Source organism: Struthio camelus, chromosome 5 (genome assembly GCF_040807025.1).
Source record: "Struthio camelus isolate bStrCam1 chromosome 5, bStrCam1.hap1, whole genome shotgun sequence".
In the NCBI taxonomy this organism is placed as follows: domain Eukaryota; kingdom Metazoa; phylum Chordata; class Aves; order Struthioniformes; family Struthionidae; genus Struthio; species Struthio camelus.
In genome coordinates this window covers 52,795,352-52,821,589 of record NC_090946.1, presented here as the reverse complement: position 1 = coordinate 52,821,589, position 26,238 = coordinate 52,795,352, and the positions used below count along the sequence as shown (strand labels likewise).

The window sequence follows — 26,238 nt, the reverse complement described above, 5'->3', positions numbered from 1 at the left end:
GGAAACGGGGATGAAGGCGGCTTTGAAGGTCTCACACAACGGAGGGTGACGGGCAATGGGGGGGGGGGGGCGCCGCTGCTCCGGGCAGGCTGTGCCCTCCTAGTGACCGGGGCGGGAGCGGGGGGGGCCGGGGCGCGGGCGGCCAGTCCCGCGGGCGCCGATGGGGCGGGTGGAGGCGGCGGCGTCCTCGCGCGGGGGCACCCGCCGGCAAGGGGCGATTTCAGCGCTGCCGCCCGTGGGGACGCGGCCGCCGTGTGGTGGCGGAGCGGCGCGGCACGGCACGGCACGGCAGACGGCCCGGCCCGGCTGGCCTCGGCGGAGGGCGCGGCCCGGCCCGCCCCCGCGCCGCGCACAGCGCCAACAGCCGGAGCGGCGGCAGCACCTCGCCGGCGCTGGGCCGGGCTCCCCCCCCCCGCCTTCACCGCTCTGCGCGTCTCTCGCCGCCTTTTCCTGTCTGCATCCTCCCCGGTCCTCCCCCTCGCCCCCCCCCCGCCATTTTCGCCCGGGAGGAGCTCGGCGGGACTTCCCTGAAACTTCGCGGGGAGCTCGCCCGGCGCCTCTGGGGCGGCCGCAAACTTTTCACCGCGGTGCCCGCGTCTCTCTCCCTGCCTCCCCCGCGGCGGCTCCGGCGGGAAGTTTTCGATGAGCGCCCCTCCGCTGATCCGGCCGCCCAGCCCTCTGCCGCCGCCGGCGGGGGCTGCTCCCGGCGGCGGCGGCGGCGTCGCCTTCCACCTCCAGATCGGGCTGAGCCGCGAGCCGGTGCTGCTGCTGCAGGACTCCTCGGGCGACCTCAGCCTTGCCCACGTCCGGGAAATGGCTTGCTCCATTGTCGACCAGAAGGTAAGAAGAAATCCCCAGTTTGAGCTCCGTGCCCTCCCCCCCCCCCCCGCCGCTCCGGCAGCCCCTCTGCCCGCGGGCGCTGCTCTTGGCTGTGAACTTTCCTCTCCCTGGCGACTCAGCTCCGGGGCTACGGAGACCGATCGCAGCTTTGCCGTGGCTCCCCTCCTCTGCTGCCTGCCCCCCTGCCCTCTCCCCCTGCCCTGCCCCGCCGCCCGGTCCCGCTGCCGAGGAGGCTCCGTGCGGGATGCTGGCAGGAGACTTTGGGTTTTATTTTGTTGGCAAGGGATGCAGTTACTGTATTAATAGCTGTTATTAAAAACAACCCCCAGCCGGATCTATCTGCCTGCTTTTTACTGCTTCGGAAGGCGGGGGGTGGCGGGGGGGGGGTAGAAACCTGTCAGCTGCGATGGCAGCGCGGCGCCCTGGGGCAGTTCATATGTTGTCCCAGCCTCTGCTGGGAGAGGAAACTTTCCACTTAAAAAAAAAAAAGAAAACAACAACACCAACAAGGAAAATCCAGCCCCGACAGCCCAGGATTCACAGCGGCGTGCGGCGCTCCGCACCCTTTCCCCCTTGCCGGGCTGCCCGGTGCCCCCCGCGCCCCGCCGTGACGCTCGCCCCGGGCGCGGAGCTGGGGGCGGCCCCCGGGGGGCAACGCCGAGGCTTGTGCGAGCTGGGGGGGGGGGGAGGGGAGTCGCACCGCAACGCCCCCGCCTCCTGCTCCGCCGCCGGCCGCTGCCAGCAGCCCCCCGCGGGGCTGGGCGAGCCCGGCCGCGGGGCGCGCAGCGGCCGCGGGGGGTCTGCGGAAGCGGCCGCAGCCCCGCGAGCCGGCAGGTGGCCTCGGCGCAGGGGGGGCGGGAGGCACCGCCTGGTGCTGCGGCCGCCGGGCCCGGCCGGGGGGCGGCGCGGGGTGCAGCGCCCGGCATTTACCTTGCTGCTCCTCCGAAATTGTAGCATCACGGGACAGAGTTAGCCAGAAGTCTCGCGCCACTCGGGGAACACCCTAAAACCCATTGCACTTGGATCTGCCCTGCAACGCCGCTACTCTTTGTCCTTTCGAGTTTCTGTGCCTCAACAATCATGTTGAATGTTAACAGTTTTACTGCACTACTGTGTGTTGTCTGAAAGACCCACGTAGAAGTATCACAATGATTTTTTTAAGGGCTAAAAAGTAAAACTGCCAGATATTCAGGTTAGTTATAATGGGAAATTTTTTTTAACTGCTTGTTTTTTACTGAGGTAAGATTTAGGGGGAAAAAAAAAGTCCAAAATTAAGTTGGTAGTTTTGCTCTGGGTTTGTTTTTACTCTGTCATCTAAACCTCACTACAGAGGGTGAACTTTCCCTTTTTTCACAACTAATGACATGTTTTCAAAATGGTATGAAATATGCAGCTTCATTTTTAAAATTCTATATTTTTCTTAGTTTAAGAAAGGGTTAACTGCTTTATTAAGTTAAATTCTGAAGAAAGACATGCCCGCAGTTTAACATTACTGTATTTGCTTTCAAAGCCCAGACGAAACTTGTTGCTTGCTCACACAGAAGTTATGCACAAGATATATGCTTTTAATAGGTATATAAGTTGTTTATAAGTTTATATATAACTTTCTATATATGGTTTATAATGGTTATGTATAGTTTATATATATAACTGTTTATCAGCTATTATATTAGCAGTAATGTAAATATGCTAAGATTGTTGCATTCATTGTTTATATTTTTGTGCTTGAGTAGCATATACGTTTCATGGGTTTATAATGTGCCTGAGTCTAATCTTTTGTATTTCCTAACAATTTCCTATTTTCCTAACAGTGTAGCGTTGGCTAAAGAAAAATAAATGTGTTGGCTTCTCATCCAAGAGTCAGACTTGATTAAGTAAGCACTGACATAAAAAATTTGAACAGCTTAATTTGTTGTAGCTTACAGACTGTCTTTTTTTGAAAGACATAATCTTTTAGGTGCTTTTCTACAGAGTATACTTGAATGAGGAGCTCTCTTCTAGTCACAGACTGTCACAGCCCAAATTACTGCCTTTGGGAAGAAAGAGGTTTAAGGAAAGGGAAAATGGAAAGAAAGATAGGCTTTTTTTCAGATGGTGGCCTATACCTCCCTCTATTCTGCAGATTAATTTGTATGTTATTAATCCTGAGAAACTTTGTTTTAAGCTTAAATCTGCAAGTATGTATGTATATATAATTTCACTAACATGCATCACTTCACTACACGTAATAGGACTGTGTATATGTACAAAGTTACTCTATGTATTGGCAGAGACCTTATTTTAAAAAAAAGTACATAGGTATCTAGGACCATTATGAGGTAACTCTTTTCATATCTTATAGATTAATATTTTTCTCTTTTCCTGAAATGATTTAAAGTATTGCTTACCCTTGATATTATGAAAATACTGGTTTGCTTGTGTCAATTACGAAGGAGTATGTACTGTAGTGTGATCTTTAGATAAAATACTTATTATTTTCAAGTTTCCTCGAAGTGATGAAATGGGTAGATGGTACCTCGCAGATAACAATTTTGTCACTCTTTGGTCTGGACTGTGTAAGTGATAAAGGGAAGATGGGATTTTGTTATTTTCTTTAACAGTACTATTGGACTGTTAAAATCAACTGTCTCTCTGCCATGCTACTATTAAAGTGGTGAGCAAGAGGATTGCTTAAATACTTATTTTTAGGATAGTGCTGACTTCTTTTCAGTATCAGTTTCAGATGATCTGTTTATAGAAAAACTTGTTCGTGGTAATGTGGGTATACCTGAGTGTATATATACCTACATATTTGATATATATGACCCCCTATTTTGCACAGACTTATAAACCAACTTAACTTAGTGTACACAAAATTTATATTACAATGAACTAAGCTTCTTACAGTGGACAGACTAGAGCACATATAGGCCTAAGCAGGATGTAACTAGTTCTTATCTGTATAGAGGTTTGTGTGTATATGCATACACGCACACACACACACACACAATATGTGTGCACATATATACAAGTTATAGCTATCTATAATATACAGTATTTGTATATATTTACATTAATAGATTGTAATTATAGCATCTAAAGTGCAAAGTTTAGGTTTTCTAATTTTGGAAGAGAGTCTAGTAGCAATAATATATTGTATTAGTATATATTACATAACTTTTATAACGTGAACAATGGAATGAGCAAGGAGTGTATCATTCTCCACTGTCAATGAAAAGCATTCTTTCAGGAATGCCATTCTGAGGTAACTGTATGGAAATTTTTTTAGCAACTCTGAAGATGAAATGGAACGTGTCAGTTTTGGGCATAAATTCAAACACATTTGAATCTGTTAGGAAGTGCTCTGAAGACAACTGAATTTGGTTCCCTTGAGTTTGGGTGTTTTGTTTGTCTTTGTTGCAACCAGTGATATGAACACCTTGAGTCTTGTTCACGTGCAATTATTTGTTCTTCAGTTGAAGTGGAATTTTAGCATTTAAATTTTGATGTGGTTAACGAGAAATGAGAATCAACTGCAAAATGTGCATCACTGTTCGACTCCTTCACAAAAGGAGTGGGAGAGTATTGTAAAATACAGTCTTTGTTTTCTGAAGATAAATAGTTGGAGTTATTGCCCTTTATGGGTTAACTGCACACAATGAAACCACTTTTCCAGAGTGAAAGCAAAATGCAAAATGCACTGAGTAGTAAACTGCCTATTGTTAATTGTTCAAAATGCTCACATTACCAAAGCTTTTTTAAATTTTTTTTATGTTTTTGGCAGATTTTATCCAAATATATACAATTTTAATACAAAGGGGAAAATAGTTGTTATTTACATTTTCTGACTTGTTGAAATTACCTGTCACGTTTAGCATCTCGCATGTGGTGTGCTGGAGTATTGTACTGGCATTGCGAGTTTCGAAAACTCTGAGTTCTCAAACAAATACATAATTAAATTATTTGACATGAGCACATGGATTTTATAAAGCAACCCTCACGTAAGATCAGACGTTGACCAGGCCTTCAGCACTTGAAGGCAGAGAAGTTGCGAGCAGTAGGACCGTAGTCTCAAAACAACAAGATAACTGCGTCATCTTCCTTGAGATATGCATGGCTGATGGCCTGAGGGCTGTTACATGGTGAGCTTTGGGAGCTTGAGCCAGCTAGAATATGGGCACAAGTAGTACCACAGAGGTATTAGGCTGGTTTTGTGTGCGGGTGTCTGTGTTTTAGTTTCTTTTTAAACAAAACCAGAAGAAACAACATTTGATCCTCACAGGCTTATCATCCTACTTAAGCGTATATCAGGTTGCCTTATAAAAATAGTGCTGTAGGTGATGCCCTAATTTGGATAATACTGAAACTTCACAGTTAAAAATATTGCAATAATAAGAAAAAAAGAGATCATTCAAGCGGCCTACTGCACCTGCAATACCGTGCCCAGGTTGGTCTTGATTTTGGTATTCAGCAGTAAACATAAGAGAGTTGTCTCATATCAAGAGCCAAGAGGCTTTTAAAGTATTCCTGTACCTAGTCTCCCCTCCGAGAACTGAACTAAACATATTTAGGAACAGGTACTCATCTTTTTATGCTCCTGGCTGTCCTTAATAAGAGAAATCTAACTTATTCTTAAATAAATAAAATAGGAAATGGGAGAAAAAAAGAAAAGCTTTGTTTTGTTGAGGCCAGAATCTCCACACCTGTGGTCTGAGTGGAGAAAAGAGCTTTTCTAAGGCTTGGTATGAAAATGTGCTTAACCTTTTCTGCTAGGGTTCCAAACAACCGTAGAAAACATATGGGATTTGTTTATATGGAATAGATATCATCTTTTTTTTTTTTTCCCCCAAATCTGCAAACTCTCCTAAAATAAACAATAGCCTAGCAGTCATGAAATCCTTTTCTTGGGGAGGATGAGGACTGAGGAGAAAATAGCTTACTAGAAAGAAAGATTTTTGTGTCCCTGAGAATATGCGGAGAAATTATGAGAGCTTTATTCCCTGCTGTGAGCAAAACTCTCATACCTTCATTTCACAGATGGTTGTAGAAGTTTCATGCATTCACTGCACATTTGACTCTAATCACATCCTTCATATGTTCTGGAAAAGTTAGTACACGTGCTGTTTATCTAGGAAAGCTACGTTATTTAACTGGCGTACACTGGTAACAAAACGTTAAACTTTTTTTCCTTCAGATCTTTCTCTGATCAGATCCTTCTCTGATCTGATTACTTCCTTCTGTGTATGTTATGAAAACACAAAGCTGTTAAATTTCCTTTCAGGAATGTGGGGTGCCTCCTCATTATGCATGTAAATATATTTCAAAATGAGAGTATTTTTTTAATAGTTCACTCTTAGAAACTCAGGTGGGACTTTTGATGATTATCATTTAATCTTTTGTTGACTTTACACTTACTGCCCTCCACCCTGGAAACTGTACGTCAGTGTATGTAACATTAGTTTGTAGGTTAATTAAGATTATTTTAGCGAATATGTGAGAAAATGCTAGAAAAGCTTGACTTGGATGAAGGGGAGTCAGTTTGAATTTGTATGAAGAAACTGGGATTTTTAAGAAATGCCGTGTTTGTTATCTATCATGTCAGTGATTCAGATGAGGAAAATTTAATCCAATGGAACGTATTCACCTAGAGCATTTGAGAAATCTCTTCCAGAGATTAAAGGCTATCAAATTAATTCTCACAGAATAAGAAATAAAATGGAGCTTTGGCTATAACCAAAACAGTTGACACTTTAAACTTTAGAGGAATTACAAAAGGAGTCTTATGTTGCTCTTGCGTTAGTCCTGCTGCTGCTTCCCCTAGAACACCTGTAATTTCCATAATGATTTAAAAGCATGTAAGATGAATAAGCCTCTCTCACTGCAGATGAGATGAAGCTATATCGCCAGAGAAAGGATAGAATTTGTAAAGTTGCCGCATTTTCCAGACAGAAGTGCATATGTAAACATTGTATGGGACGTGCTCACTGAATTTGATGTACCTGGGATCTGACCGTCTGTATGCCGCAAAATTTACTGGTCATGAACCGTATCGGTAACCTGGTGTGTCCTGCAGGCGCAGTGAGTTTACTGCTCATATGCAGGTGATCTGAATACAGACTATGTAATGAGTCTGATACATTCAGTATGTGTCAAATCCTTGTGTGGGTTTGTGCAGACTTTGCCCATATACAGCCCGTATTTTTCAATGATTTCTGGAAGATCTGCCTAAACAGACAAAACTACTTGGTCTTTTTATCCAGAAAAAACACTTCTGTGTTTGGAGGAACCTGGCTGTATGGTTGACGTGTGTATTATACTCTGGTTACTTGCAAGGAAACAAACAAACTTCTTGAGGTCTGTATATTGTTACCTTTGGTTTCTGAGTGTTCTTTCTTGCACTTGAAATTATTTTTATTAAAATTTTTATTATAATTATTATTATTTTTGCCAAATATACTTTTTTTTATGGTGGCATACCAGAAAATTGTTGTAAGGACATCTATGGATTTTTTAAAGATATGGCTATGTGACATTAAAAATTACAATTGATAAAGACAAATTAAATAGTGAGACGAAGAATTGAATTATCTATCTCAAGCAACTCATGATAAGCACATGTATTGTTTTATACATTTTTTTAATTTTGTACATCTTCTGAGCTATCACTAACATCTCAGCTTTGCTGTCTAATTGACCTATGAGATTTTGGCTGACATTATGTAATATGGCTGGATTTACACAGCTGGGATACAGATAGAATTAAGTATATAAATTAAATGCCTCCCTCAGGTGTTTATCCATAGTGTAGGTGTTTTCTTTTTAGCTACCACATGCGTATTTCTAAATGCTCTTCCCCCGTCAGAAAATGTTGCGCTTCTGCCTCTAGGTACAGAAGTGTGTGCCACAGACCTGATCTATTCTGTGAAGATATTTGATTAATCCTCTTTTGGTAGCAACAGTCTTGCTATATATGCATGTTATTGTTGAGGACTTCTGCTTCAAATTTAGTACATCAAATTATCTGTTTTGGGATAGACCTGAAATCTACCTTAAGGTGTGTTCACATAAAATATTTATTTCACTTTTAATGTCAAACTTCAATGTCTCTTACGCAGAGTTGTTTATAGAGGTTTTGTTAGAAAAGCTACCTGAATTTTATTACTGTCTCATTAACTCTTAAGAGAAAGTGAATTATATGAGAATAAAACAAATTATTCTCCTTTTCCCTGAGATGTCTTTTTGCGCCATCTTTAACAGTGATTTTGTTTTCCATATATCTTATGCTCGTTATGCTTTACCACTTTGTGAGGAGAAACTTTTCGTGCAATGCCTATCCATACTTGCCAAGGGGGGCCCTCACAAGGGGTAAGCTTGAACGCCCTGCGTGAACTTTTCAGCGCTCTGCCCAGACATTGTCTTTGTTTACATTCTTCTGGCTTCTGGAGCCCCCTTGAATTTCCAGTATTTTGCAAACCAGTATAGTTTTCTTTTATAGGCTTTCAGTCTTACTTCCTAGCACAAGACTTTTAGTACTGCTGAATTCTCTTTTGCTTTTAGAATCTTTTTTTTTTCTTAAATATTTTTATCCATGTAATATACTAAAACGATGATGACAGACTTGATGTTACTTAAAAAAACCTATGTTTAGGATTAAAATAACTTAACATATCTGTCTCTGAACTTTTTAAGACTTTGAAACGTGTGCTTCAAGTGAGCTGTTTCATGAAGCACATCTTTGCTTTTGAATTCTCTTGTAGTTTTATTTGCAGGAGAAACTTTTGAAGATTAGAAAGGTAGTGCGGTATATCACACTGCAATCTAAACGTAGTAGTGTGGACATCTTAGAGTGATATATGCACATACTGTATGCCATAAATTTAGACATAAGTGTTAGTATTTATCACTGTTTTTCACTTTCCCTTCATCCATGTATTTGTGGCTTTCTTCTCCTTCTTCCTTGCAATTCTGTTTTCTTCTTCAGCTGAGGAAAACTTGGTCAGGGGATAAGCTTTCTCTTCTTGCACTATGTAAAATGCATAGTGGTATTGTGATAGTGTCTCTCAGTACTTAATAGCTGTGGCCTATACTGCAGCCAGTATTAGCTCAAAAACTGTGTAATGACATGAAAGCTAGAACATAGGTGGTTATTTCGATCAATAGCTTTATATTTAAGAAACAAAAAATGTAAGAAACACCAAAGTATGGTATCTAACCCGGATCTGGGATATTTCCTAACAGAAGGAAAGTTGCATTTAGAGACTTTTATTAGTGGCTGGCATAAAATGTCCTTTCCAACCTATTTTTAAGCACAAGGTGTATGAATAGAAGATGCAAAGCATGACCTCGGTTGCCATCTATAAGCATCTGACCTGTACTCTTCAGGGAAGCGTATCTGAACATGTCCTGTGCAGTCTGAAAGCATGTTCTGTTTCTTTTCTTCTCAAGTTATAAAATAAGTAAACCTTGAGAAATACATATATATATTTTTCATGTATTAGAAATAGGTTTGTTAGCATCTTGTCAAGTGCAAAAGCACAGACAAGACACAGCTGTTTCTGGGAGCAACATTCTGGCTGTGAGACAGGTTGTCTAAAAGATACTTATCCTTAAAACCAGCAAATTTAATGGTCATATTGCCTTAATTTTTCCTATCATCTAAGAAATCTTGCTTCATGCAAATGGCAATTACTAATGCATTTGGACCTTACTGGTAAACGTACACCTTGGGCTCCCTCTTTGTGGTTCCATAAAGTACGTAGCTTATGTCCTTATGCAGCTTGTGGGTGCTAGGCTGGAGTCTGCATTCAAACTGAAATGGTCCTGAAAGCCCCTTAAGTCTTTGGGCCTCAAAAGGGTGTTTGTGTGATTTAAGTTTTCTAAAATTTAAAAATTTAGGGGTTTTAGTCTATGGGATGAGCATCTGTGGGATGAAGAAAGCGTAACCCACTGGCAAGAGGGACAATATGGGTTGTTATAGACACTGCTGTCAGTCTTGCTGCTATATCTGGCTGTAATACCTTTCACGTTTTGCTCTGGAGTTCAGTCACCCACTGTGGCAGCTTAAAGGGTTGCATTACAAGTTCACTGTCTGTTTACATTATATGACTCTGGGTGTGCAGCTTGCACTATTCACTGTTCTAAGTGCTGATCTTATCTGTCTGAAGGTTTCATATTGCTGCCCCGCAAATCAAATAGGTCTAGGAAAATGTGAAAATTCTACACTGAGAGCATAAAACAGAGCCTTTCAGATATTTGCAGTATGTGTGAATTTATACATATGTTCTGATGTGTGTGTTATATCTACCTCTAGAAAGAAAGGATGCAGCAAAATACAGGATCAGTCTGTCTCGTTCTAAAACTGCATAGTTTTCACTGTGGCTTTTTACAAAGAGCTGGAAGTCCTGCACAAAATTTTTAGAACAAAAGATTTTATGGAGTGAAAATTGAAACAGTCTGATAAAAAGAGTTTGGGTGTGTGTTGTGGGCAGTGGGGTTAGATTAAGGGAGGGTATCTCTTAGTAATAGATTACATGTTTTTATCCTAATTTCCCAAAGAAAGCAAAACTTTGCCTCTATGTCATCCTTCTCGTATAAGATGATATCTGCGTATGTTTTGAATATATCTGCTGGCCTGTTTGTCTTGATAGATTTTTATAGCAGAAGGAGCTAAGGTAACCAGCTAACAGATTATTAGGTGAAACATTATGAAAGGCACTTTGAACAAGTCTAATTTTTTCATGTTTCAGCTGTTACAATCCCATCCAAACTTCTCTGCAGCTGTAATGCGTGTAATGGCATAAACAATAAACAGGATGACACAAAGAAACACACTGATGCAGAAAACGTGACAAAATGACACAATTTGGAAAATAAAATATTTGTAGTCCATATCTAGAAACATAACCACTTTTTCTGTCTTTAATTTGCATTTATGATCATGCTGTGTTTTTCATGCTATCTCAAGTTGACCCCAAAAAAGGCAGATTTTTGAAACCTACAAACTAATGCCAGTGCTGACGTTCAGGTGTTAATCTAATTTAAATGATCACCGAGGTAAACTTCTTTTTTCCTTCCGTTTGCTTTCTTTTATTTGGCAACTGTCACAGTTCTGATCTCCATTCTGATGGTGTATTGATCTCAGTCCAGCAATACTTGGCTATTATAATTTCTTAGTGTGAACTGCAAGGTACTTCAAGAGGAGTTACAAGGGTAATATAGCTGAACTCTTCTAGGTCATGGCAGATGTGACTACAAATTATGGCTTGAGAGATTCAGACTGGACATTAGGAAAAACTTCTTTTTTAGGAGAGTAATGCAATTCTGGGACTGATACCCAGAGAGGTCGTGGAATCTTCATCAGTTATTTTGGATTGGGGTAAACAAAGCCACCCCTGAACTAGGGTTAATGATAGTAAGTGAGAAGTCGGACGAGGTAGCTTCCAGAGGTTCCAACGTTTCTGTGATTCTGACTATATGCAGTTCAGCACGGTCAATGTTTAAACTGTTTTACGTTCAAAGTAAAGTACCAGCACCCCTCTCCGCCCTGTAAGACACATCTAACGTTTCTCAGGAATTGACACAGCCTATATAGGCAGTTAATTTATGGGATTTATTTATGCTTTGTGTTGTATCTGTAGTCTCTTGTTTGTCTCTGATTGGGATATGTGAAAATTAAAGCATAACTTGTGGTAGTAGTATACTTGTAAGAGGCAAAAATCTTTGAGAATACGGCTATTGAGGAGGTGCTTTGTTGGTCATCGTGGGGCTTTGTATAAAATCACTTAGTGTATTTGAAGAAGGAATGGAGCAAGAAGAGAAGTTCTGTCTCATAGTGAAATTGTCTTACAAAAGACAACATAGAAAACAGCTTGAAAAACTGTTTTCTAACAGTGCTTTTGAATCTTTATACTTCTGGGCGTACGTTTGTTGCATTACGGTTTAGTATTTGCGTTATGATAGGGCTTTGCTAAATGCCAAGTTGTACACAGGAAGGAAGTTTCTGCCTTCGACAGTTTGCAGTTAAGGTGTACTGGACAACTGATTAATACAACACATCTTCGAGCACATGGGATGATCTATCAACATTAAAATAGCAGTTTATCAGCAGTATCTTTGAAGAAGGAGCTATGACAATTTCATTTTAAGTATCACATAGTCATGATAAAAAGCACAAACATTCTTTGTGGAAAACTTTGTTTAGTAAACATGGTTAATAAAAGTCCGCAGCCCTTTTGATATGAAATGAAGACTTCAAATCTTAATGGATTAGAAATAAGAAATACGATAGTGGTGCTAACAGGAGGGGCCTGGTGGAATGGTTAAGGGTCAGTCTGTGCAGAGATGAAAAGAAGGGATGATAAGATGAAATGGTACATCCATCTGCTGCAAAGATTGTTTTAAGTGGAACAATGTGTGCTTTTTCCAGGAAGGAAGAGAATATGCTGCTTGAGAAGGGAACTGATGAGGGTATGCTTGATTTATCTGTCCTGACAGGGAAGACATGTGCATGTTAAAAGTTCCACAGGAAAAAGATGCATTACTTAGACCCCACCTATTAGGGCTTAGAGAGAAGGCCAAGGTGAAGGCAACGCTAAGGTTACTGAATACTTAGAAGAAAAGATAGAGGTGCTTTGTTGTGTTACTTGTTTTTTCCTCCCTCTTCACCTATGCTTTTTTTTCCTATGCTTCTTAACAGGCTCTTATCAAATAGTCATGCTACCTAATACTCACACTACCTCATTCTAGGCACCTAGAGTTAATATCCTGGACTGATTGAAGACAGCTGTTGAGCAAACTGAGCGACTATTTAGACTAAGAGTCTAAGCTAAAATTTCGCTGTAGAGTGATCAACACATCTTAACAGGTTACTCATTCAAAGATTGCATATAACAGTGCTACAGCTTAAATTTAAGAGTATTAACAACACTTGCTGACATTCAAAGGGCTGTATAGTTCATATATTGTTTCATATTGTGATCATATAATTTTGTTCAATATCTTGATTTACCCAGAAACAAATGCTTTCAGCTATTACAAAAGGAAAAACAATTTTATGGTCGTTTTATTGACAGGCTGGCAAATTCCACTTTTTTGGGGTGTAACCTAGACAGGGGAATGATAAGGATGAAATCCCCTTTAAAGACTAATGAGCAAAACAAAAAATTCTGAACTCTTTAAAGGTACTGAAAATCAGTCCTGTTTGTTCAAAGGTGATCTAAGAAGAAAAAGCTTTATAAAGTCAGTTTAGAAAGTATAAAAATCTGTCTGCATATCGGGGAGAAAAATAATCAATATGTAAAAACTGACGAGAATGCATCTGGAAAGGCTTCTGGAAAAGATCTGAAAGAAAAGAGATCTTCTGAAGTCTCCCTAAAGTACTGGATGTGTCTCACCCATTGCTCATGAGAGAAGCTGCATTGTTTTCCTTTAATTTAGGAAGCTTTTTTTTTTTTTCTGTTAAGAAAATAGTATTTGAATAATAATGTCACCATTTATTATCTGTTTTAGCAGTACAGGGTGGGGGAGGGAGTTCTGAAAACAACAAAAATCATTATGTAACAAGGGAGGCTCCACAAAGGGCAAGTGAAAGCCTAATTTCCATCTTTTGAATGAGTTCCAAAAAGTCTTTCACTGGTGTGACTTGATTGTTGCTCCCTTCTTTTCCCAGGTTGTTTGAATCAGAAATGAATGTTGGATGTCACTTACCATGTTGAATATCATGTTTATATGAGTACAGGCACACAATAGGACAGGGGTTTTAAAAGAAATGTTGAAATTGAACCTCCTGATAATTAGAACTATATTTATAAAGAATAAGAGCTACTACACTTAATCACAGACAGATCCTATTATTTGATTCCATGTTTGTATTCAGTTCTTCAAGAATTAGATGATCATCCGCTTCTGCAGCAAGTTAAAAATACCTGAAGCTTTAAATTAGAACAGTCTGTATTTCTATTCTCTTTCTGTGGGAGCATAAAAATTACTTATTTATGTACATATGGGATTATAAGAAAAGTTTTTTTTTCTACAGATATTACAATATACAATATTTGTTTTGAGGAAATAGGCCTTTGTATTAGAATTATAAGCACAGTCACCAATATTAACCTTTTGATGTTTACACCTTCAGGTATATCGAAATGCATTGCTTTGCTGGCTTTACAAGCTTTTGCAAGCACATCTCTGACTCCTGCTGGCCATAGATACCACAGAGCAAGTTGCTTCATTCCCTTGCATTTTAGTTTCCCTATCTGAATGACATATCCTTGCTGAAAAGGACTACATATGAATAAAGCAAGATTTTAATTAGGAGTCATCGTAACAGAATTATTAACTTGGTTTAAAAAAAACCAAAAGCTGAGAATTTCACATATGGGAGTTGATAAATAAGTGTTTTTTGAGTCTTAAATTTTAAATTACAAATATGTGTGTAAACAACCACCCATATGGGTGACTGTTCTGGTAATAAATCCTTGACATGTTTCTAAAATGTTAAGATATGACAGTTGTTCATATTTAGATACTTACTCATTAAAAATGACAATTGGAAAGTATTATGCTGAAGTATCTGCTCACTTGCTCAGAACAATACATGTGCATCTTTTAGTAGTATAGACTATAGTGTATGTTGTGCTTGGATTTTAAATTGCATGAGAAATTTGTTACGGAATGTAAAATATGCTTTGAAGAGTCTTTCTGACCATCAAAATCTTGTTACAATTCTGTGAATGAATTTGTGATCCAAACGTTCAAATTTTTTAGGCTAATTTTACAGTTGTGTCCATATCTATTATAGTTTCTTCTGGTACAAAGAAGTTGCCATTTTTGCCAGTATATTGTTGAATGTTTCCAGTTTGTAGCTCTTGAATATTCTGCACTTCAATAATATCCACAGACAGAGATATACTATGGAGCGGCCTGTTTTTTGTACTCGTATTTTGATTAGATAGAAAAATGTAACTAAAATGTCAATGGAAAGCATGCATCAACAAAGTATATTTTTCTTATTCCTTTCAAGAAAAGAAAAGATGAATTTTTTTTTTTTGTATTGATGAGGCATTTTACGTGCATAGCCTTTGAAAAGAAAGGGTAAGTGCAGTGTTACTGGACACTTTCGAACCCTTTCTTCTTTCTTCTTGTGGATACGTCAGAATGTGGATACACAATTTTGTGTTTCAAGTGTTTCTTCACATGAAAATGTGGAAATGTCAGTTGACTGCTGCAGGAAAATTCATGGTGCTTGAACTCAACTTTTTTTGTTTGGGAAATTTTTTGAAATAGATGTTTTAGCACATAATCAAGTTTTACCTTGGTTTCCAAGGTTTACGTTGGTTTAACTAAGGTTTCATCTTGTGTTACTTTTTCTTTGTAGAGACCACTTTTTAATTCTTCAGATTGGTTTCCAATTTCAAGGAGAGATTTTTCAGAGCCTTATTCAGCTGTTGGTGCTTTCAAAGTTTTATAGTTTTCTGATTTTAAAGAAACAAGAAATAGCTCTCATTATCAGAGTACGATGTCATCAAAGTTTTTGTATTGAGAAATACAAAAGGGTCAGCGTAATTAGAAACGTGGGTGGCCTTTGCCTCTTTCCTTTTTACTCTTTGTTCTGTGAAAAGTTCTGTTTTGAAGCATATGACAGGGAATATTTTATTGAAGACTTCATACTACAGAGGTGGTTTTGTTCACTAATACAAGGAGTTTGCTGTGTCTTGCTCTTAGTAAGCAGGATGGGAGAAGAGTAGTAGAAGTGATGATTTGTGACATTATTGCACTGCCAGTCCGTTTTCATCACAAGGGATATACAGTTGTCACAATCATCAGAAAGATGGTGCTATATAAACTCTTACAGTGTGGTGGTTGAGTCAGCCCTTTGGACCTACATACCTTTATCTGTCTAATTTAGAATAGGCTTAAGTACTGGCTCATCTTTTCAATTCCAGCTACGTTTCAAATAGATGGACTGGCTGGCTTGCTCTCCCCCCCCTTTCTCTGTCACCTTATTATAGAAACAATCTCTGTTTTGCAACAGCTTTGTACCCTTCCAAAGACCAGTGCCTGTGTTTCAGAAATACTCACTTGCTTAGCATGCACTTTCTTAGCGCTTCAAAGCTGTTGGCTTGGTGTATGGCCCTCTGGGTATACGTAATAGCTGAAGTGTAAGACCTGCAGTCTTTAAAAAGGTTCCAGAACCATTCTTTGTAGTGTAGATAGGTGCTGTATTGCTTTTTATATTTCTTTGACTGTGCATATTATTATGTTTTGATTTCTCCAGTGATTCTAGGTGTCCTGCTGTTTTAGGCTACTGCTAGGCTGCTTCCTTTTCTGAACGTGGCTTATTCTTCAAAACATAAACTCTGCTGTTCAGAGGCACCTAGAGTCTGGAGGAATGGTCTGACAGGAACAGACTAACCCCCTACAATGGTACAGGCTGGGGTACTGACTATCTGGGTAGCTGCTTTGCTTAAAAGGACCTAGGGGTGCTAGCCAACAGTACACTAAACAGGATTCAGCAGTGTGCCCTGGCAGCAAAGGCAACTAACAACATTCTGGGCTGTGTCAACAGGAGGGTAGCCAGTAGCTTGGAGGAAATGATTATACCCCCTTACTGAGTACTCGTTAGACCACATCTGGAATTCTGTATCCAGTTTTGGGTCCACCAGTGCAGGAGAGATGTTGATAAATTGGAGGGAGTTCAGCAGCAGGCCACCAAGGCGGTGGGGGCTGGAGTACTTACCATGCAAGGAGAGGCTGAGGGACTGAGGCTTGTTCAGCCTGGAGAAGAGGCAGCAGCCCAAGTAGCAGCCCTCCGTTGTCTGTTAGGAGGCTACTGAGAGTACAGATCCGGGCTCTTTACTGAGTTGTTTGGCAGGAGAACAAAAGCCAATAGTTATAAATTGAAATGTGGAGGTACTCACTGGATATAAGAGAGAAAAAATTCGCTGTAAGGATTGTTAAGCCCTGGAACTGGTTGCCCAGAGATGTTTTGCAGTCTGCGGAAGATTCCAAGCCAGGACTGATCAAAAACTTGGTCAGACCTCAGTGCTGACCCTGTATTAAGTAGGTGTTTGGACTAGATGATCTCTCAAGGTCTCTTCCAACCTGAATGACTCAGAAACTCTAAGTGATGAGAAGCAAAGAAAGCTCATTCTGTTATTACACAAAATTTACGTTTTCTGCTTAGCAGTCTGGAGTTTTGTGCAATAACAAATACTTCTTTCTAAATCCACTCCTCCTTTACAACTTTTTAGGCAGCCATATCAAGGACCACTGCTTACAGATTCACACTGAAATCTGTTTTATCTATTTTATCTATTGAATTTCGATTAGGTTGCAAATAGTGGCAGTCTCTGTTATGTGTTTTAGTATGTTACTTCATCCTTCTTTTTGCTTTGGAAGGAAGATATTATTTTTCCATTTAATTTTGTGTTTTTTGTTCAAATATATGAATTTTTTTAAACAACAACTTTTAATTCTCCAGGGAAAGGCTAGAAATAAAACTATTGTTAAATCAGTTATTTGTATCTTCCTGGTTGTCTTCAGTATAAAGATGCATAAGGAGAGGAAAAAAAAAAAAAAAAGTAAAACGGAGAAATTATAAACTTCTGTTATTTGTAAAATAATTCCATTCCCTGAGGTCACTAGAGTGTTCAGTGCTGCTTACCATTTTGCCTGCTGTTTAAAAATTCCAAAGCAAAGGCTTTTCAGTTCATAAGGCAGAACTTGTGTTTAACTATATATACATATTACACATGGTGAAAAATTTAGAGATATTTAGTCTGGGCAGTCTTTTCATCTGCTTCAAACATAGTTCTGTTTCTCATTATTTCATGTGGCAGCATTTCGAATAATTGCCCAGTGATATTATGGAAGTTCAGAACACTTAGTTTTTCTTTTGAACTGAACTTTACGTATGTGGCACTCAACTGATATAGGGAAAGTTAAATACATGCTTATCTGATGCAGCTTACTGTGCAGTTGCACTGAAAGGTCAGTGAGGGAACGCAAGCAAATGACAGGCAGGTGAAGTGGGAACTACTGAAAAAACCTAGACGCTGACCCTCTTAAGAGTCTAAGGTTTTATGCGTTCATTCTTCTGTCATGTCTGCCACCGTCCTAATATATTTTTTCTTCTGTTGACTGGCTTCGGTTAAATTTGGTGAAAAGCTAGAAATATCAACGAAAGTTAAGTTTTTACACGTTTCGGAGACTAACAGCTAGCAAGAACAAGGGCCAAGTAACCTGACTAAAGGTAGGCTGCCTGTGAATTCATACCTCGTTAGGTGCTAGAGAATCCTTTTAGGAGACAGACATTTTAACTTGGTTAAGCATAGTAAAATTTCAATTGGAATTTACAAGAAATTGTGAGAAAAATCCATTGGAAAGCAAACTTTATTATTATTAGGTTAAATGAATGCAAGTCATTGTGCATCCTTATATTCTCTTTTATCTTCTGATTTGCCTTAGAAGAAAGCATGTAAGGAGCTGTGTCTAGCTTCCCCAGTTGTAAGGAAATTCTTCAATATAGCTAACCTACTAATGAGCTTTCTTAAGTTAGGTATTTATTGTATTTCCTGTTTCAGCACACTGCATATCAGGATCCTAACATCTCAGAATCCGGGCTATGACTCTTCCAGGCAGGTCCTTGGTGATTGAGCTGTTCCAGCTAGAGTTTTTCCTACGTGAGCAAGGTCACTTTTCTTGTCCTGTCTCATGACAGCTTGAAGTGTTGGTATCTTTTTGTGTTGTTCCAATATGCAGTTCTTTAGACAGAACTTGATTTGTGTTCCAGAAACCCTCCCACCAAACAGTGACGCCAAAACCCTCGAAGTATTATCAGCTTTGAGATGCACAATGGTGAAATTGAAGGAAGCTATTATATGTGCACCTAAACATGACTTTTCACAGAAAAAGAAAACAGACGTTTCACAATAATTCTTTCTTTCTGCATGCATATGTACAACCTTTCTCCTGCTCCAGGAAAATATGGTTAGGAGGATTAGAACTCATTTTAAGATATGTTTTTATACTTTTCTAGTAGGAGCTTTTCATTAGGCTTAGTTTTGGTAAGACATAGAGATGGTAAAAAGACATTTTAAAATTAACAAAATGTATACATTAGTTTAGTTGCACAAGAACACATTGCTTTTCATACAAATGTTCCTTTGAAACTTTTAATTCTCTTATTTTATATAGTGCAGTAAGAGTTTTGTATTTTGTGCAGTGCTATTTCTATATGAGAACAACTCTATGTAAATATTTATGTGGTTACGTTATACGTTTGGGCTATTGTGCATATGGTGCACAACCCTTCTCAAATACTGAAATTCAGAGGAAAACTGTCAGATTTTTAAACAGTAACTAGATGGATTCTTCTATACTTATATACTCCCCTCTCCCCAACCCCCCACAACAGAACTGTTTTTTTGAAATCCAGGGTTTCAATTGGGCTTTTTTTTGCCAGGCTGCATTGTGGAATTAACTTTCTCTGAGCACTTGGAAAATGGGGCTGAGGTAGTGGGAAGTGAAGCAGATTTCGGGCTGTGACACTGAACATGGAACCTTCCGGTATGTTGCAGAATTGTACATCGTCAGGCAGAAGGGTGTTCATAACGAAAGGTCCATTTCTGTTCTTGCAATTTCATGTCAAAACATTGTGGCAAGTTGTGCTTTTTAAAAATCACACAACAAGGAATAGATGAAGGAAAACTTCGGCAAGTAAATATTTTTCTAGAAAGCAAATACTGAAGGCTGTCATAATTGAGATGTGCTGGGAAGGCTGGACAGTAAATGAAGCTAATGGAAAAAACACCATCAAAGTTATCTGTGTACATATATTTATGTTTTTGTTATCATAAGGATTCCAAACAAAGTCTGAAGTATTGGCTGGAGTAGTTTTATTCTTTTTTCTAAATGGTCACTGATGTATGACACATTGATAATTAAATACGAAAATTTGGGCTCTTAAATATCTGTAGCTATGTATATGGACGTAACGTGTGACTTTGCAGGATAGTCAATCAAAATGACTAATAACAACAGCCACTAAAATATTTTGATTGAGGTAAAAAAAAAATTGCCTAATTAAAGATGTGCAAATACATCATGTCAGATGACTAAAAGAAATTGTCAATTACTATTGACAATTCTCCTCAGTTTACGTTGCCTCGTATTGCTTTGTGCAGGGCAACTGTGTTCTCCCACCTGTTCTTGTTCTAACAACTTTTTAGCTGAGTGCATGTGGAAAACATTTTGGGATATTTTGAAAGTGTCTGGCTTAGAACTGATGTTATTTGTGCATTTTAAAAGCTATATTAACATATATTTCTTCTATACTGGCCTTGGACTCTTTCCGGCTTCAGAGGCAGGTGAGTGCTATGGCTGCATCCTGACTTCATGCTCTTAAAGGCCTTGTACCAGGGGTTGTATTTTAAGAGGTCCGTTGTATACCTCGGAGCACACCTGCCCGGCAATATATGTTAGCCATAACATCTACTACATAGGCTACCCTAGTGCAACTCAATAAAAATGAGTGAAATCACTATGAGATCACTGTGTTCATGCTACATAGGTCTTTTCTTTTAATTAAAAAAGACCTCTTTTTTTTTTTTTTCTTTTGAATGCTTTTATGAGGAGGATTTTTTTAGATGCATCTTTGGATATAAAATGCTTGCTTTTGTGATTGCCAGTTGAAGACGCTTGCCAAATGGATTATATTTGCCCCTTCAGTTGGTTAAAATTTCTTTCGTGAGATAAATGAGGATAAGCTAGATGCCAAGAAAAGTGCCTTATCAGACATAGACTTAAAAACAATTGATATTATACAGGAAGGCAATTTTTTTTTCATTTGGACCTTTGTATTAAAAAAAAAATCAACAAAATAGTTAACATTTAGAACTAATTTGTTCCTAAAACTTGGGTATTCACAGTGAAACATGCCTGTGGGAAGAAAAGTGTGTGGTTAGTGGTATGATAGACATAAGCTCACAGAAATATCTGCTCATTTCAAAGCATGAGTTTCCACATGAATATACTTTTGTTTTGATTGCCTAGCGTATACTGATTCGCACCATAGCAACTGTCAAATAGAAACGTTCCTCTAGGGTGAGAGAAAAAAAGGGCGAAATTTACAGTGCTGTATGGAATTGAACATTCTTTAATATCGAAAAAAAATCAGTTTTGCGCCTGAAAAAATTCCAACTGTTTGAACATGAAAGAAGTCATGCAAAAGGAAGAGTACATTTTTGGGGGGGTAGATTTTGAAATATTAAAAGTTATGACCAAAATGAAATTTCCCTGCATGTTTTGTGGTATTAAAATAAATTAATGGGTAGGTAAAAGAAATGATGTTTTTTCAGTGTGTTGCCTGTGGATGAATTCTCAAAGCCTTCAAAAGGGGATTAGAAAAAGCTACTTCATATGAGCCATGCAAAGATCTCTATATAGGTGTTTTGTAAAGATATCTGGACCCGTGTTGGGTCTTTTTAGAGATTCACAAGTAGCAAAAGTTGAAAATAACAGGAATATAGTAAATGTGATGGGATCTGTTAAGTTGCTGCCATGTAACTAAAACAGCTGCATTACTGGCTTTTAAATTAATATGTGAACTGTCAACATAAATACTCTTAAATCAATATTAATTAGGTTTTCTTTTGTTAATTCATAGCAACAAATATTTAATGCTGTCAAGAGAAGAAAGTGTTTTGCAGGCTTATTCTTTAGGTAACTTAGTGAAAGATTTGTGCTTCTTTTTTACAAGTCTGAAGCAATATCACATACTTTAACAGAAAGTATTACTTAGTTTGTAAATTCTTAAACATCTAAGACTTGCTGTGGAAGCAAAGCTTTTTGTTCACAAGTCTGTGCAAAGAAGTCAGCTCTTTTCTCATCCCCAGAAATGTGAAAATCTTTAATTATAGGTGCAGTCTCTTTCACTGACAGTTTAGGTGGAACGTTCTTTTATCCTTTTCACTTGCAAACAGACATTCAGAAGAAAAGTTTGTCAATTGGCCCATGTGCTGGATAAATAAAAAGGATTCCCCAACCAATGAACTAACCAAGCAACCTCTCATACTTTGCTGGTAGCTGAAGCAAAGGCCAAAACTAAATGAACTGATTTTTATAATAGTCTAAGCTGGTACGGGATACTTACTAGATTCCTAAAAATACCTGCTTCCATATAAAACTCTGAGCTATGTAACTAGGTTTTGCCAGCCTGCCATTGAGCATGGGATTAAGATCCTTGTTAAGCACGGCTGTGTGAATATGATTCTTGGATAACGTAGTAGTTGCCCTCCAGACATGAGCCTGCATCTATTTCTTTAATGATTTCTATGGAGGTGGAGTGAGGTGTCAGGAAATGGTTCTTAGAGAAGCAGTATCAGTTTTCCTACCGTTATTCCTGATTTTTTCAAAGCTTATTTGTTCATTAGTATTCAACATGTAATAATCCCTGAATCCTTTTCTGAGGAAGTGCTACTTAACCAGTTACTCTCTACACTTATTTTTCCCGTACTCTGTCTCCAGTAAAACGTATCTCCACATATATCCAGTTAAACTGTAAAACTTCACCCTCTTTTCTTCAAGGCACTTCTCCATTTTTTTTTCAAGATGATTTTGAATTCTAGTCTTGTATCTCAATATACTTGCTGTCTGTGCTTCATATCTTATGTCTCAGCTTCATGGAAATTTGGTAAGAATTTTCTCCAATATAGCATCCAGATTGTAAATGAAAGCATTGAAAAGAGCTGGGCCAAGCACATACCCTTGTGGGACCTCCTCTTCTCAGCCTCCTTCAGCATGCTTACCCTGCTTTCTGACAGTGCTACTTACTCTTTGAGTCTGGCTATCCAATCAGTTTTTTGTCCGTTTTATGACAATTTCAGCTAAGTAATTTGTCAAATTTGCTAATAAGAGTGTCATGTCAAAACAGAAGATGCATCAATATTAACATACAGGGAATATGCTGCTGCTTCATCATCTCTGCAGCTCACATCACTCTATCAAAGAAATGGTTTAGATTTGGTTTGCAATAATTTGTTCCTAACATATCTATGTTGTTTGCTGCCTAACTCCTTGCTGTCTTCCAGGTGCATATAAGTAATCTGATAATTAAGAGCAAGTATTTTTAGGATGCAAGTTTAGTTGACCAGTCTGCAATTCCCTGATTCCTCTCTTTTCCTCTGATTCTTCCATTTAATAGGCTTTGTTATGTTCCAGTTCTCCCTTATGGCATTCATCAATGAGTTTTCAAAGGCAATTGCCAAGGGTACTGTACTAAAATTGTTTTGAATTGCTTTTGAATATGCTAGATGAAGTTCTTCAGGGTCAGCCTTTTCTGAAAGCATCTACTTTGCGTGAGTACTTTCGGATGTCTTCTTTTGCAGTCTAGATTAGTTATCTTTGTGCTGGTGATGTTTTTAATGAAGCGTAATGCAGAAAAGCATTTGGAAGCTTAACCTTTTTGATACTACCAATCTCTCCACAGAGTAGCCTCCCAACTCTTTCCTTGTATATCTCTAAATATAAAAATATGCAAATTATTACTTGGGGATATTACTTCCTGATACTTTTTACTAATGCAATCTCTTGTGCATCGTTTTGTCCAGCCTTCCATACCTATAAGCATTGTTTTGTATTCTATTCAGCCTTCTTAGTTATACCTAGTGTCCACTTTCTGAATGTTTTCTTCTTATATTTGAGGTCACTCAAAAACACACGATTTAACCAGTTCAGACTCTTAATACCCTTACTGTGCTGTTCTGCTTGTTTGTTATTTTTTTTAATGGAACTGCAGGTTTGGGTTCCTCCCTAAACTTTTCTTAACTCTCTGAGATTATTGAGGATTGCAAGGCCATTTCTTTCATTTTACTGTTCTCCTTCCTACCTTCTCTGAGGATTGTGAAGTCTCATGCTTTGGTTGCTCTTAGTCAAAGTGCTTTTCACCATCACATTCTCAGTCATATCATTCGTGTTGGTTGTATTCAGAGTTTGAAGAGCCTCTCCTTTTACTGCTTTCTTCACCTTCTAAAAATATTTACTAACTCATTCCAAGAACTTGAGGGACAATCTGGTGCCTTTGTGACTAGTGCAGCGCTAAGACAAACGGACCAGGATTTCATTTGTGCAATCTGTTATAGTTCTAGGAGCATATGTCCACATTGCATATTTATCATCCATAGAAATTTGCACCAGGTGTTTGTCCTAGGGTGTGTGTCACATCTGTGGATGATGCAAAGCAGACCTCTGCACAAATTTATGTGCGTGCATAGGGAGCAAACTGCTGGAGAATCTTTGAAAAGATGTACTTTGCTTCTGGGGGAGATACCTTTCATCCGTCTTGCAAGTGAGGTGCACCTGTGCATTACTTCAGCTTTGGTTCCACTGGAGGGGAAACTGCACTCAGTGCATCAGTGGTGTGTTTGAGTACTGCATAACTCCCAAGAATAGACGCAAGGCACATTGACACCTAAAAGAATCCATCCAGTACTCCAGTTAGGTAATTGAGGGGTGTCCTTGCTCTGCTGTACTTCTTTTCCCACAAATATCTGTGAAGTTAAAATTCTGTGCTTTGAATTAGTTTGCTGACAGTTTTAAAGACTAGTATCACTGATTTTTTTGCTGGCTTGTAAAACAGCTTGCATGACTAAGTTGTAATTGTGCATTATGACATCCGCATCCTCTGCTTTATTCTCCTTACTTTGTGCATTAAGCTGTTTGGTGTGTGAGCTCTCCAAGCTGTCTTCCTCTTATAATGTTGGTATGAATAACCATCTCTCTATCCTATTTCTCAAGGTTGTGTACATGTTGATCTCTGTTTAATCTTTACTTTGGAGTTTTGTCACTTCTTCCTTACTTTATTTAACAGAAATAAGGTAAGGAACAGGAATATAAAACTGGCTTCTGCCATCTGAGTGGACTTTGTCGACCGCTAAGAGTGCGGTAAGACTGCCTTGAGTGTTAACCATTCTGTCTGGACTCCTGTTCTGAGAATTGCTACATAGATTTCTGGAGCGTCTCAGTGAGTGATTTGTGGAGGGTATCAACAAATTTAATAAACTTGTTTGATCTCATAGTACAGGACTGGCACTTGCTTGTCTGCTTGTATTGTGCTTTATGCAAAACTTACAGATTTCTTCAAACTGCTATTAAAGAGAATTATCCAAAAGAGTTCAGGGTGACACTACTGAGAGGACAAACTACTGTTGTATACAACACTGCATATTTACTCAGCTGAGGGTACTAGCACTATGAAAAGTTGAAGCAGCTGAAGCCCATAGGTCTTTTCTTCTACCTGTGGCTGCACTTCCGTAAACTTGTGTAAGTGTTAGTAATGGTTATATCAGGACGGTACTGCTTTCCATCAGAAAATAGATTTTATTTATTTATACTCACAAAAACAATTTTAAATTTTAGAAACAGTCTTTCCAGATTCTTGCATACCTGGGCAAGTGCCAAACAGGAGAAAAAGAGCAATGAGATATCGTTACTTTCCAATGGAGCTTCAAAGACAGCAGCCTTTATAAACAGTTACTCCATCTGCAGAGTTCTGGATTTAGCGCTGCTTGATTTGTTAGAGATGCGTCTGTACTATATGATTATAGTAAGAGTAACAGAAGAGTAACAGAAAGGCACAAAACCCACTAAATCTCACCTATCAAGAAAAATCTAAGCAGTCTCTGTGCATATGTGGAGGTGTATCAATGTTAAGGAAAGCCTTCTGTCCTACAGTTAGAGTTGTGTCATTTCTTAGAATTAAGTCATATCCGTAGAAAAGGAAGTGTCCATTTCCTGAAAAATCAAAGAGCGTTCAAGTTCTGTGCCTCCATTGACGATCCTTCTCTTTTGTCTTTATGTAAATGTTCTAGGCAACATTCTGAGTTGCTGTAGTCCTACTTTCATATTTTTTCTCCTGTTAGTGTAAACAGTCATATATTTGTAATTCCTGTCTGTCATCTTAGAGACAATAGAGCCGAGTGAGGTGCTTCTATTTATTTGATATCTGTAGTCTGATTTTCAACAGGTTTTGATTATTTGGGTTGTGTATTGCATCAAGGATTCCTGAGTGGTCTGCAGGTACTAGCTAGGTCCAGGGCTTCCAAGTTCAGGTGAGATCTGATACATTGAGACCAGCAAGGCTGTAGGCAGCAATTGCATGGGAAAAGGTCTTTGGAGACTTCTCTGACTAGCTGTGTCACTAAAAGTGACCAGCATATTGGCAACTGTTGTCCAAATTTTTAGTGAATGGTCAACTAATGTTTGTAAAATACAAGATGAAAAAAGTCATGAATACATTTATGGAAGTAAATCTTTGGAAAAAAGATTTTCAGATTTCTTGGTTGAATTTTTGTTTCCAAAAAAATATGGCACACTTGTTTTTCATAGGGTATAACACTTGCTCTACATCTTCAATTTCGTGCC

The 26,238-nt window shown here is 39.0% G+C and overlaps 1 protein-coding gene across 4 annotated transcripts in view; it reads left to right on the top strand.

Annotated features, from left to right (window-relative positions):
- The first annotated feature begins 347 nt into the window (after positions 1 to 347).
- Positions 348 to 26,238, top strand: part of PRKD1 (protein kinase D1) — a 156,117-nt gene continuing 130,226 nt past the window's right edge. For all 4 annotated transcript variants that reach the window (XM_068946379.1, XM_068946376.1, XM_068946378.1 and 1 more), the window contains exon 1: positions 348 to 840. In XM_068946379.1, the coding sequence (XP_068802480.1) occupies positions 643 to 840 (198 nt within the window). In that variant the 5' untranslated portion in view covers positions 348 to 642. The remainder of the gene's footprint in view (positions 841 to 26,238) is intronic.